The 15,240-nt window shown below is 34.5% G+C and overlaps 1 protein-coding gene across 6 annotated transcripts in view; it reads right to left on the bottom strand.

Annotated features, from left to right (window-relative positions):
• Positions 1–650: 650 nt before the first annotated feature.
• The window catches only part of SIPA1L2 (signal induced proliferation associated 1 like 2), a 135,993-nt gene continuing 121,403 nt past the window's right edge, over positions 651–15,240 (bottom strand). For 3 of the 6 annotated variants that reach the window (XM_032184245.1, XM_032184247.1, XM_032184246.1), the window contains 5 exons: positions 13,571–13,702; positions 6,556–6,609; positions 5,487–5,610; positions 2,737–2,818; positions 651–1,872 (listed from right to left, as the gene is read on the bottom strand). In XM_032184245.1, coding sequence (XP_032040136.1) covers positions 1,726–1,872; positions 2,737–2,818; positions 5,487–5,610; positions 6,556–6,609; positions 13,571–13,702 — 539 coding nt within the window. In that variant the 3' untranslated portion in view covers positions 651–1,725. The remainder of the gene's footprint in view (positions 1,873–2,736; positions 2,819–5,486; positions 5,611–6,555; positions 6,610–13,570; positions 13,703–15,240) is intronic. The other 3 variants (XM_032184248.1, XM_032184249.1, XM_032184250.1) reach the window with 3 other exon arrangements.

Raw genomic sequence — 15,240 nt, 5'->3', positions numbered from 1 at the left:
AAAGGAAACTGGAATACAACCATGATTTGAAACCTTTTTTTTTTTTCTTATTGCAGGATAACTTCAAAAGTTCTTGTTAGCTTCATTTCATTTTGTAAACTTGTATTTCTTTTTTGGAGTAGACTTAGTACGTATAGCTCAATACTACACACAACTGTAGCTAAAGAGGAATAAAGCAGTGCAAGCTATCATCAGCCTGCTTTCACATCTCACATGCTAACACTGCAATCAAATCTTCAATTGCAGACAAAAGAGGATGGCAACCTATCTGCTGTTGTGATTAATGTAAAATAATACATGAAAACTAGACACCTTTTGAAAAATATTTCTTTAGAACATATTTTGCAGTAAAGCAGTTTTTCTCATAGGTCACTAAATCAATGCCTGTGAACAGTCAAAATAGCTTTTTACTCCTTGACCTGTGAAGCTATCTCCTCAGTTATAGTATAGGCCACATCAAAAAAATCCCCTTTGATAATGGTGACAATTCCTCATTGGTAATGACAGACTGATTGCTTGGGGGGTTTGGACTGTCTCCAGATTGAGAACCTAGACGGTGAGCTGAACGGAAACCTGAGCTAATGACAATGGTTGTAGATGATACAAGATAAAATAATTTTTCAGGTTTAGATTTTTAACATTTATTAAAAAAGCAGGATGTATGTTCATTTCAAATTAAACAGTTAAAAATGTTAAAGCATACAAACAAATCAATTGTGTACTAGCAGCATCCAATTGTTAGAATTTTCTAGAATTCCTCAGTACAGTCTTGGCAAGCTAAAAATATTACAGCTTGCAACCAACTGACCTCAACATAGTGCAGATAAAACAAACTTTATAAAATCAACAATTTAAGGTTAAATAAGCTTAAATAAAGGTGTTAAATACAAGACACTTGATCAAAGCTTCTGTACAAAGATAAACAAATTTGGCATTGTACAATTGATTGGCTGGCTCACACCATACATGATTTCAATAGTTAAGCAATATAACTGTTTAGCTGAACATCAACTATACAAAAGTAACTGAAGTTGGGAGTGGGCTAACCCCAGTGAGCCATTTACAAGGCATGTGAATCTTTAGAAAATCAGAACACTGTTTATATTCAGGCACCATTTGTTCCTGCAAATAAATAATCTCTAATGTATCTGCATCCAAACTAGTGTTAAACACATCAGTGCTAACATTTTATAAACACAGCTTTTTGACTATTCACTATACCTCCATTCTTATTGCTATGACAATGTGGACCGTGGAAATAAAACTACTGTACATACAAAAAAATAGAGCACCTTTTAAACATTAAAGTATATGTCTGGTTATTCTTTTTATCTTACAATACTGAAGCCCAAGCTAATGTAAATTGCTTTAACATCTTCACCAGCGCACCTGAAATGAAGGAACTAAAACCCCAAATATTCCTCTTCAGGCAAGCCCTAGCCAGCGCATCTTCTAAAAATGTCTAAAATGACACTAAGAATTTTTTTTTTTTACATTCATCTTCACACAAACAAATATCTGCTATTCTCTGCTTTCTTCATATGAATTTAAAGACAGATTACCACAGTTCTCCCTTTTTCAAATGAATAAAGCTGGATAGAGAATGTAGCAGAAACACCTAAAATGGATTGTGAACACAGTGAAATTATTATCCCGCTAATCAAAAAAATACAGCTGTTACGTTACAGCTGTTACAAGTAAGTATTTTCGAAGGGGGTCCAGCCATTAGGATTTTTTGTCTATCGTATTGAAAAACCATTCTGTAAATTTCCTCAGTTGAGCAGCTGCTGTTTGAGACTCCTCTTGAAGTCTCATGTTATCTTGTCTCAGATGCTGTACCTCTGCTTGGAGAACTGCTTTGTCCTGTTTTTCCTGGTTAATAAAGATACAAATTGCAAAAGGTGAGTAGTCATGATAGAGCAGTTATTTTTGTTGATATTATTTCTCTTCAAGTCATACAAGTTATATATTGAGCTCCCTAATCCGTTCTGACAACTAACTCTAAGCTGATTCCCAAAATATGCTCCAAGTACCTCATTCATTCTGGGGTATATTGTTTTGAAACTAATGCAATCTAAAAAGAAAACTAGATGCTACTTCAATACAAACAATCTAGGAATTCATTCGATTTAACAAAAAAATTCAAGGACTAAAAGGATGAGAAGACTTCAAGTATTACAGATAATATGTGAGAGTCCAGGAAGAAAGAAAATTATCTACTTTCAAAATCTTCCCTATAATGACTATTTTCTGAATAAAAGCAAGTCTCATTTCTACCAGTCCTGGTACTGTTTCCAGTTCAGGAATTAGACAGCAAATGAGACAAATCAACTCACTGTTACATGATCAAGACACCACAAGGCAACAAGGATGACAAATCTAGAGCGTTAACTGCTCAGAAACAGAACCTGCATGCATATCCCTATCCTTTCTCAAATCCAAGGTAACATAAAATGGAGATAAAGTACCTTATTTATTTTGGGTTGTGAATAAAGGTAGGACAATTTCTTCTGGAGTAGTCAATGACCTGTAAACAAGTCAGCCTTATAGCAACTTGTTTATGTAACCACTCCCACAGGACTTTCTGCACTTCAGTGTTCTGATCAACCACAAGGAACTACCATTCATTATGATACCTATTTTAACTGATGTACTTTTTTCAAACCTTTAATGAACTCTGCATAAAAATCTAGCTATTAAAACTACAAAGTAATAATACCATTAATGATCTCTTACCTTTCTCAGGTCGGTTTGTAGTTGCCGGAGGATCACTTCCAGCTGGTTAACTTTTCCAGTCAGAGTAGTTGGAGCATGCTCCCTATAAAGTAAACCAGAACCTTCACTCCAAGTTACTTAAAAACAATTTTCTCCTCCATTTTCTCCCCCATCTTTTGCAGAATAAGACTTTTAGGCATAACAGAGAAAACAAAGTAGTTTAGGAATAGTTTGGGAATTAAAGATAAAAATAGCAACAGTGGAAAACTATTACCAGAACATAAACCTATTTCTTTAATATCTGAAATATGACACAACCTCACGTGCAAACCTAGAAGAAATTAAAATAATTAAGAAGGAATGTTTTAGGTATTATTTGCACATACCTTCACAGTGCAAGTTAAACTTGCTGCTAAATGGTGTGCTGAGCACATTTGTTAACAAGCTGCTTTCAGATAAGGACTGTACTAATCTGAAGCAAGCTGCAGCAGCAATTATTGTAAACCAAAAGAGCTGTTAGAATTCTTTTGTCTGGTCTGCAGTTGTGTCATTTCCAGTAAAAGATAAACCTACAGCTTTACAGAGACAAATATTTTGCTTAAAGGTCAAAACATATGAAATATTGCCACAGGTTAATCAAATGCATGAGTGAAGGAAAATATTGAGAATAGCTTCTGTTTCCTGTATGACAACAAGCACTGTGGGAGACAGTTTCTCATACGTTATAGATGAAATTAGCCGTAACGTGAATTAGTTTGTCTAAAAGAGAGAAGCTGAAGAGAGAGTAGCTTTATATACAGAGCTGAATCAGCTGTTTCATGCAAGTGCAAAAATCAGACAGATTTTCCCATGCTTGAAGTGGAACATCTTTTTTAAAAGTCTTTTAAACCCTATTCATCACTTGGCTGGTGAAAAATGTGGACTTAGAAGTCGTTGAAATAAATGCATTTAACCATGTAAGTTAATTTGTGTAAAATTGCTTCAAATTATAACATGATAGCCTAACAAGCAAGAAGACTAAAAGCTTTCTTTTCCCTCCATTTCCTGTTCTTCCACTCCTGCAGTTGAAGAGCAAAACTAATCAAAGATGTTTTTCTTTTAAGGTGTGCTAATTGACAGACTCTGCTTCTCAATCCCCCTGTTTTTAAAATAAGTATACTCCCCACAGCAGAGAAGACAGGGATAAAAAAAAAAAAAAGATGATAATCTAATCCTCTCCCAGATCACTGGGTATGAAGAAGTTGGGAAGTTTCCCACAGTCCTCCTTTATGGGTTCTCTTAATTCATTTCTCTCTGTGTAGATGAAAAACTATGGATTTGCAAGTAGCATTTTTTCCCTGAGCATGAACAACTGCAAAAGGTAAATTCCAAGGTCTGAGATGTTTGCTGCAGATAAGGATGTTATATACTACAGAGCTGAGCTCCTGTCATCAGTTCTATCCAGATGAAGAAAAAGAAACTATTATTGTAAAGGAGAAATACAGTGAAAAATTTGGCTTTCAGGTGCATCAACCTACACTCTGCACTATTCTCATGAGAGCGCTCTATCTGGCTATACTACAAATTTCCTAGATGGAACTGGTCTGAGGTTGGTTCCAAGAAATAATACTTTTCAAAAGTAATGTCAAAGCATGATCAGTCTGCTATCAAATAACAATGAAACATGCATACAATTTGACATCATGCTTTTTGAAATAAAGTAGTTGGAGCCATTTACATAGTTTCTAGAGAAAGTTTCCTGTTATGGTCAAATAAATAGCAAAAATACTTTTGGAAAGACAAAGTTGCTGCTCATACAAGCAAAGTAGTATTCATTACACACAGATTGCTTTGGTAGACTGAGACTCAAAGACGAACTGGACTCTTTGTCCAGTAGCTTCATTATCTAAATTAGGACCGCAAAATTGGTAGGATTTTAGTTATTTATGGCACCTATTATGCAGGACAGTGTCACTGAGTGGATTTTTGATGTTAAAAAGCTTGTCAATTCCCTACAGGTAGTATCTGTTAGCTGAATAGGAGTAAAGTTTTATTAACTTCCATAAACCAGTAAATGGACCAAGACAGTTCCATCCAATGTCTTATTTTCTTCCTCAGGTCTTGTAAGTACAACGTGCTAATTTCTGAACAGTTTCAACCAAATTCTAAACTTCTTATAGCTGAAGATCATGTGATAAACTGTATCACTACATTCTGAAAAGGTAGTATTCATCCCTAACATATCAATATCAAATGTAACATTAGAATAATTTCAGCATTCCAGAACACTGATATGAACAAGATTCTCTCCTACCCATTCTCCTTATACAGAGGACAGAAAAATGGGAAGTTTTTTTTTTTTTAAATGAAGTAGTACATTTAATTTTAAAACCTGCACATTTTCAGAGCAGTGGAACTCTGCTTTCTATACTCTTCTGATTTCTTTCTTTATGTTAACATGTTGACTCTCTCCTCTCTTTTCTTCACTTTTTGGCTGCCCAAATTATCCATTTCATCCAGTTTTGTCTTTACACTTCCTTCTATATGCCCTCCCTTTGACAGCATTTAAGTTAGGGAAAAGGACATGCATCGCTTTGTTTGTTGTTCTGGGGAGTGTGTGTTATATTCCAACAGTAATGGGAACCTCTGTCCTACATATATTTTTCCTGCCACAAGAACGAAGAGGGAGAAAGAACTCTGACCACCACATAACATGCAACATTAGGAGAAAATCAGTGTTGTTTTGTTGTTGTTATTGTTGTGTCAAGAAACATGCTTTAATTTTGACATACCCAGTAGCCTCGAGGAAATCTTTTCCATCTGTGGGACTCTCATCCAAAGGTAATTCTTGTGGTCCTTCCAAGCCCTGAGCTTGCTGCATATCATCCAAGGTACAAAAAGATGCTACTCTCTGATCTGTAAAAAAAGATAAAAAAGTAACATAAGGATATGTTTAAAGCAAGACATATGTATAAAATAAAAGGCTGTATTACAGCCAGTATCCTGGTTCAGTTCGACAACGGGATGTAGGTTTCTACATCACAGCTTCGAAGATAATCAGCAGATGTAAAGTATATTCCAAGTAGTTGGCTTCCCCACATCTGCATCCAAAGGCAACCTCAAAGCAATTTTTTTGTCTCATATTTGTTTGGACCAGTTAAGGCTGATACGAATAGTAAATTGGTCTTGATGAAATCCACAGAAAACAGCTTGAGAACTCAGGGCCACAACCAATGACAATAAATCATTGAAAAGGTTTGCATTTTCCATGGACTTAAAGCCCTCAGATTCCTCAGAAATCTGCACTGTTCATTTTGTACCATTTTGTACTGTTTACTGTAGTCTCAAGCATTTGCAGAACCTATTGGCCATCTGCATACTTAAAAAGCAACTAATTCATATTAGTTTTTAATCAATTTAAGTTTTTGTTATATATATATTACCAAGGCGCACTATTACCTACATTGGATTCTTCTAGAGAGTAATCTAACAAGCATATAAATAATTACCTATGGATATACAGTGTGGTTGCCAAAATACATCAGTCACCACATAATAGAATTATGCCATGCAGATCATCATTGCACAGAATGGGAGTAAATGATGCATTCATTAGGATTTAATTTGTCTTCTATAAAAACATCCATATTCCGTGGAGATCAATTTAACTTATTTCTGTCAAACAAAATCCATGTCTGTAGGTTTGTATAAATTCAGGTGACAACATGCCTGCCTTGCCCTTTGTCCCCTTGCTCTACCACCCCACAGACCCAAAGCTTGCATTGTCATGCAAACGTGCAAACATAGGAAATATTAAAGAAAGTTTACAAAAGGTAAAAGTCATCAATCCCAGATCATCACCTAGAAACGGCGTGTGATGACAGAACGGCCCAAGTTCTTCATCTGAGTCAAAACCTGGAATAAGATTTAGAATGTTCCTATAAACAAGACAGTCCATCTCCACTAAAGTAGCTGTGACCCTTATGTAAAGTTCACATGATGAATACTCCCAGGGCAACTCATGCTGGCTCTCACCACCAGCCTTACAAAAACATTTTTACACAACACCAACATTACAATAAAGCATGAGATGGCACACCCAGTGTCTCTAATAATAATACCCAGTATTGTGACACAAAGCGTGACAATTTGGCATAACACACAAAGAGACAATCCTCCAAACCCTAAGCACCTAAACAGCAAATACAGGCCAGACCATTATAACTAGGAAGAAAAATTTGTTTTAATACTTGTACTAAATGAAAAAAGGAAGCCAGCAGAAAACCATTCGAAGGCATTTCTAACTGAATGGTTTTTTTTTAAAGGAACAGCAAAGAGTAACAGTTCATTTTATTATATAAGGAAGAAAAACTGGATGCGATCTTTTACCCAATTTTAAAGACCACAGATCATTTCCTCCAATTTTATTTTTTTTTCTGACTAGGATTTGGCAAATATGAACACAACTTTTTCATGTGTTGACAATAAAGTAAGAATATAATTTTAAACACGATCAATTTGAAACACCTTAAGGGGTATAGATTTAATTAGTATAGATAAACTAAGTTCCCAACTTGAACAAAGTATGTAGGCTAGAAACAAGGCTTTGAAAGCTATCAGCCTGACAACAGCATGGGTCGTAAGTTTGAAGTACATGTCAAATAATCAATTTCACTTCTATAGTCTCCACATTTTCATTATCTCTTGATAGAAGAAAAAGTCAGCAACAAATGTTATGTTGCTATTTTTTCTATGGGCACAACTAACGTGATATGTGACATTGCATCTCACAGGCAATTCTACTGTAACATAAAAGCATGCATTTTCCTTCCACTGTGGAGTAAGCCTAATTGAAGAGAATGGCCACTTGTCTGGCGTATTTTGTCAGCTGAGAATACATTTTGGCAGTTTACTCAGGAAAATATCTTTCTCCTGATGGATAAAAGCAGGTGTAAAAATAGATGCATGCAGCTGTTAATGAAACCATATGAGGAAAGTTTAAAACCCATTATTTAAAAATATCTTTATATTACTTCAATATACCACAAAATACAAAAACATGGGTGCAATGAAACATAATGTGTAGATTGACTTTTTCTTCTTTGTATATTCCATAAAGAATTTCAATTGTAGGTCATTAAAAATAGTAACTCTTAGAATAGGAAATTAATTATTAAAACTTTTTAATTTACATAATATATTTTTCAAAAATTGATATCTTTATAAAACCTGAAACCATATTACATTCTTTAGGTGAGGAACAAGTCACTACATGGCCATTAGAAAACAGAAGTCCCCAAACATACAGCATACTCTGTAAATTCCTGTGTTGCTCTTCAAAGAACAGCTAATTAATTTTCAAAAGCCTGGTTAGCGTCAAAATCATTCTCTGAACAAGTTTGTGACCAAAACTTTTGCAACAACTCGTACATCAACAAGATCCTTGAGTAACAAATATTTTGCCTTTGAATACTGTTCAAGTACTTTTAAAGATATTTTTATTTTTAATAACTATCATCTCACTGATCTCCACACAAGTATTCATGCTTAGCAATAGTTTCAGAAGTTCACTATTTAAATCAGAAACGCTTTTAAAGCTGAACTGTGGTCAAAATCGAACTTGTGCTTCAAAGAGCAAAATCTTCCAACTGATTCCATTTTCATATGTTCTTAACAGGATTGGCTTGACTCTATCCACAAAAATGAAATCAAAAGCTACTTTTTGCTGACAGTTAATTTTTTGATAGAATAATCAGGTGTATTTCCGACTATGATACTGTAGATATAAGTTCTGCTTCCTCCAAATTATGAGGACACCTCCTATTCAAGTGGTATGTGTATGCTAAAATCTCAGAGCTCTAATTTCATCTGGGACATTCTTACCAAACCACACAAAGGACCCATGCATAAAAAAACATTTGATAAAATGGTTCTAAAATAGTCTCAAAATGAGGCTGAGAGAGTTGAGGCTGTTCAGCCTGGAGAAGAGAAGGCTCTGGTGGAGACCTTGTATCAGCAGCCTTCCAGTAACTAAAGGGGGCCTACAGGAAAGATGGAGAAATAATCTATCAGGGAGTATAGTGATAGGACAAGTCTTTCTGTCTTTAAACTGAAGGAGGGGAGATTTAGTTTAAATGTTAGCAGGAATCTCTTCATTCAGGGGCTGGTGAGGACCTGAAACAGGCAGCCCAGAGAAGCTGTGGATGCCCCATCCCTGGAAATGTTCAAGGCCAGGCTGGATGGGGCTTTGGGCAACCTGGCCTGGTGGGAGGTGTCCCTGCCCATGGCAGGGGGTTGGAACTGGGTAATCCTTACAGTCCCTTCCAACCCAAACCATTCTGTGATTCTATCATTCCACAAAATGTACTGGTGTTTGTACAAAAGCTTAAGCAAGTATTGATTTAGCAAGACTAAAGATGAGGCAACAGCTGCAACTGACTTTCAGGTAATAGAATTGTACAGCTGTAGCCACTCAGAATTTCAGTCTAGATTTTCATGGTTTCAGCCCACTAACAAAGGCCAGAAAAGAACTCCAGGCATCTTCATGTACTGCAAAGCACAAAAGGCTGAAATAAGTATAGTGCATGAAGCATCCCTTTCACTATTAAAGCTAAGGTTACCCACATACATTGACATATGCATGGAAGCAAAACAGAGCTACACAAGCATGCATTAGAAATTACCAAACGTTAAATGAGTATTTTATTTATCTAACAATTTAAAATATAATCATTATTAAAATAATTCTCTCTTGTTGAATGCTTCACTTCTTTCTCGTTATGTTCTGTGTAGCATTACTCGCATTAAGCTATAAAGATTTTTAAATGGAAATATTAAAATAATATTAATTATAGTAGCACAGATGTTTCTGCAAAGATAAACTGGCATTAAGAAACATTACACTCTGATTGGCGTGGCTAGCAGATGCTCATAAAAATAACCTGGAAAATAATCAGAAAGTGAAACCACCTATTTCAATGAACTAAATTAGAGATATCAGAGGGACTTTCTTAGGTTGTTAATTCCCCTAATATGATTTAAAAAACACTATTCTTTGTAAAGCAGAATACAACCAGCTTAAAGTAACAAAAATAGTAAAAAGATCTATTCATCATAATAATTTTTATGTTTGGGTCAACCCTTTTCTATAACGACATTAACAGAAGTAGACATCTAGGAAGATTTCACTTTTTGTTCCACAAGTTCTTTAAAAGATCCCAAATTAGCCATCAGCAAGCATCATTAGGCCAAAATTAGCCACCAGCAACACAATGAAAACCTGTCCTTCTTTTCTAACTTGTGGATCTACCTGAAGGATAATACAAAAACAGAATTGGAAAACAAAACAAACAACATATTCTCTCCTTTTTCTTTATTCTTTTCTGAGATTGTTTTTCTTATTCATCTTTCAAATTTATTCTGTAAATCCCCATAACTTTATCTTTACTCAGTTCAAAAAGTTGCTTTATTTCTGTTTCTTTCTCCTATTCTCACTTCAATTGCCCTCCCTAAACCCTATTTTTTCTCTTCTGATGCACAGTCACAGTTCTATTTTTTTTGGTTTGCTTGAGGGATAGATACAAAGACATTACCACAATGAACTTCCAGCATGTCAACTGCTCCCCTGACTCTCTGCAGCTACTACCAAAATAAAATACAGGAATGGAAGTAGCCTATCCATGTATGAAAGAAATTGAAGGATACCCCTTGCAACTGACCGCAGGAATTCTGAAAATCATCTCTGGATAAATACCAGAATCAAATCTATGCCCTGCAATGGAAGGCAGTGCAAACACTTACAATAATGTTGCACTGAACTCTAGCTTATAGATATTGACCCTCAGCAGAAACAGCTCAACCAAAACCTCTTACAGATGCAGCTTCTGGAGCTTGGGGAGTTAACCACTGCACAACTCTTCATTGCACTTTGGAGACCTGTCCACACAACAGTGGATTTTCAAGAAGAGCTTGAAGGAAGTATTCTGCTTCCCACGAAAGTTCTTGCCAAGCAAAGCATTAAAAATGAAATCCTCACAAAGTAAAAAAAAAAAGCATTATCATCACTCTGTCAATTAAAAACAGTTATGACTGCCTCATACACTGTCCCTCAAATACTTACTCCAGCCTTGCAGAACACAGTTTAGAAACTGCTGTTCTTCATAAGATGAAGATGTCAGTAGGATAAAGGCTAATATTAATTATAATACTAATTAATGAACAAACTCCTCAGCTGTTCAGGTGGGGGAGGGGGGTAAGAGAGTTAAGCTAAAATGAGAGCCCTTTCTCATTACATCCATGAATAAATTCTGAGCACAGTTGATGGTAGCAAAAATGTTGCTACTGTATTTTATTCTTCATTCAACTAACTCCAACAAACAGCTTGAAAGGCTATCTACGCTATTAACAAGAATATAACAGCATTTAAAGACAGACAAATGAAGGATTGCAAGACCCATGTGGATTTTGAACTGATCAAAATGTGCAGGTTATCAATATACAGTGTACAGAAATCGAAGGGAAAAAAACTTTGACCTTGGAATCAGTTTGGTAATACTAATGAAATAATATTAATAAAAGACCTTGTACAAAGAAAAAACTAAACTGAAGTCTATGTTCTAGAAAAGAATATGACTTAAATATCAGCTTGATGAAGCCAAACTAGAGATTAGTTTTAACATTAAAAACAAATGCTACCCATTTTTGATCCTTTTTACTGTATTTTTTTTTGAAACTGTCTTATATAAAATGTGATCCCATTTATCAAAATAATTTTATATTAATCGGTTTATGATTTTTAGAATCATCTACTCTCTATTTTTCACATTGACAGAATGCAGAACAGTAGTTCCAAGCTATTTTAATATACTAAGTTGAGGCAACTCCTCATTTATCACCATTAAAATACATAAGGGAAAAGGATCTGCCAATTCATATCCAACCCACTCCCTCCCAGTGAATTTTTAATGATATCCCTATCAGTTATTCTTTTCTAAATGACTTTCAAATTGCAAGACATCAGATAGAGAAAGTTGAGCAAGGGCTTAAAAATTCTACTCCTAGGTTGCAGTACTATGAATCTAGTCAAAGCATTTTAAAAATCATCTAACATACACGTGGGTGTCTCTACTGCAGAGTTCTAAACAGAAAAGAATTATGTTTCTTCATACAAAGCTATTATTTACTGCTCAGGTTCTTCTAAAAAATTAAAGAAAAAAGCAATAAAAAGTTTCCATCTTGCAACTCAGACCATCATTTCTTCAGCTTTATCTACATACAGTTGTATATTTAAAATATGTATATAAAAAAGATGTTTGCAACTAAAACCCAACAATATCCCCACCTCCCTATAACAAAGCACTGTGGATAGCTATGTTGTTTTACTGTTCTCTCTTAAATGAACACTCACATAACTCTTACCTAAATGACAATATTTTCAGAATATTAAATGCTAAAAGCAGTGAAAATCAAAGTTTTCAATTAAATCTAAATATAGAGGAGCATAATTGATACAGAATGACCTTTTAGATAGCTGAACTCAATTACTGTTAGCATTTAAAAATATTCTTCATGTACAAAGTTATAAAATTTGTCGTTTACTTATCCAAATCTATTTTCAGTTGTTAAGATATCAATAACAAGTGCCAGGATGTTGCCTGAGAAATCAAACATACAAATGCATGGCACCACTTGTTAGACTTTCAGTCTTACAGTACAGCTTCCTGCCAGCTACAACAAACATATGTACGTAGTACTGAGCAGTAATGAATACAGATAAAATTAATCACATTAAGAAACAATACAGTACTTTTGATTGCTAATCATCACTGTTGGTCTGTTTTTTGTTGTTTGTTTTGTTTTTTAAAATTTTAATAATGACATTTACATTAGTATAGTAAGTACTCCTCAAGAGCTTTTGATCAAATTGAAATTTAATCACTTCAGACTCAGGGAAGGAATCAGTACCAGAAATATTATTACCATGGTTACCTTTTAGATGAAAAAACAGAACACCTCATCACTAACTTAATAACCTGTTCTCATAAAGTTGAGACCTGTACCTTATATTATATATGATGATTGCAGTAATTTCATCCTTATTCAGATACCTCTGACTTCTCATATATTCACTAGTGAGAGTAATAGCAGATAACAAATGTTGCAGACTTTAGGACAGACCCATGACCTAACCAAAACACTCCTCAGAAATGAAACAACACAAACACACAACTTCATAGATAGTTTCAAACAAGCAACTACTTATCTGTGTTTATACATTACATGTAGGTCTAGCTGCCAGAGAGGTGAATGAGGTTTTTACTTAGTTAAACTGGTCTTATAATTAAATAGTGCAGACCTGGTTTATATCCTGCACCTCAAATTCTGCTACTGGAAGGTACAGCATATATTTTTGCTGTTTTACAAGGGCTTATTGTGAAAACTGAGAAGGACAGCAACATCATTTGGACTGCACATACAAAGTTTATAGAGACAACACAATAAACCCAGATAAGTTGTTACTCCCAGTCTCTTTTTAAGTATCTAACTTCTGTGCTTTGAATCTCTCATTCGAAGCATCTGATTTTTTCAACTGACTGCAGAGACGACTTTGGCCCCTAAGTCACTGAATTATATCTAGGATAGATACTGAGAGTATCATGAACACCCCCAAATTTTTCAGTGACAATCTACAGCGCTGAGAAGTAATACATCCAAAAGAACAAAAGGGCTTCAGAGGAAAACATTGGATATTTGTATTTCAAAATGTGGCTATGCAATATATATATTATGTTGTGTTTTTTTTTTTTTTTTCTTAAAAAATAATAAAAAAGAAAGTTTGCGTAGTGAACAGTGATCTTTATTCAGCTTTTCCTGTTACCTTCAAACGCTCGTGCAGCATCTACCAGGTGGGACCAGTCTAGCCCTGTGGCAGTGTCTGGCAGGGGCATCAGGCCAGGATCATTGAATTTGGCTTTATCAGATAAGGACCCATCTGAGAACCAGAATTCATCTAAACAATAAACACAATAATTAGTCTTCCTATAATAATGACGTACAGTTAATTTTGAAGCTATTATAAAGAACTGTAAAAAGAATGTATAAGCAATGAGTGCTCATCTTCACTTTTCTTTTTATCGTTTCCTGTTCAATATTCAGTATGGGTGAAACTACTGTTAAACTCAAGCAGAATAAGATGGGGAGGGTTTCTACAGTTTTTTGTGACGCTTCGCATTTGATGAGTTCTTTGCATTTTGATGTGAATGCTGTGTGACTAGGCAGCATCCATATTAAAGAATACCATACTAAACCTGAACACTGAGCAGAAAAGTAGCTAGATGTGGTCATATTTTAGAGAAGGCTCTGAACCAACATGAGATATTTATATGCAGAGTTGTATTCTGAAACTTTAATATTATATTTCCAGAAGTAATTTCAAATATATTAGCTACTTTTCTTTACATGCATTTCTAAGTTCTAGCCTATATCCAAAACTCACTTTCACATTGAAAATACTACCCTATTAACTTAATATTTTGTGTATCTTAGAATGCAAGACTTGCATGCTGATCTCTAAGCTTCAGAGCAAGCTGTAACATGTTGTATACTGTACGTAGTGTATACATTTAAGTTAATACACGATCTATGAAGTTAGTTCAAACACAGCTTTCAGTTACGCCATCTTTTTAGAAAGATACCATTAGCATACATCATAGTAGAGATGATAATTTTCATAATCTTTAGTTTAACATTTCCATATCTTTCTATAGCAATCTTCACTTTGATCAATGTAAACATTAAAATGAGTATTGCTGAATAAGCATACGGATGTTCTTAAAATTGCATAAAACCCAATAGATTATTTTAAACTAAAGTTCATCTTAACCATAAAGCTAGTGATGCAAATATCATCCTTTTATTAAATATTATCTATAGTCAAAACCAAAAAATTTTTGCTTTTATGATGTGTCTACTTGTATTAAATAAGGAGGTCAAAACAGCATTTTTCTTGAATATTTTGTAAGTACAGGATTTGTTTCTTCCTTCCATTTCTTTACTACTGATTAAGACTATAGTATTTACTAGCAATGTTTTTTGCCAGTACAATACCACACACAAAAATCAATGAAGGGAAAAATGCATGCAAACAAACACTCAAGTGGAAGATACATTATAGTGTAATAAAGTGGCATGTTGTCATTGTCCTGATACCAATGATAAAAAACACCAAAGTCTATTTGAATTAAATATTTTTGACCTAAAAATCCCAAAGCAGTAACCTATTATAGAATGTTCTATTGCACAGAGCAATGATTAGAGTTTATCATATTCTTTGCAAAAAAAACAACAACTGTGTATGGAGAGTGGTTTGTTTTTAAATCAGGAACACAGAAGTGAAGATTTGCAATCCTCTATCAAAAACATTAGGAGTCCTGCAAATAAATAATGTGTACAAGGTAGAAATCCTATTTACAGTGGAATTTATCTTGTTCTACAACTTACATTGAAGTATTGTTACATTATAATTGGAAATGATTTGACAAACCTCTA

This window comes from Aythya fuligula, chromosome 3, assembly GCF_009819795.1.
Source record: "Aythya fuligula isolate bAytFul2 chromosome 3, bAytFul2.pri, whole genome shotgun sequence".
Classification (NCBI taxonomy): Eukaryota; Metazoa; Chordata; class Aves; order Anseriformes; family Anatidae; genus Aythya; species Aythya fuligula.
This window is presented reverse-complemented; position numbering and strand designations above follow the sequence as displayed.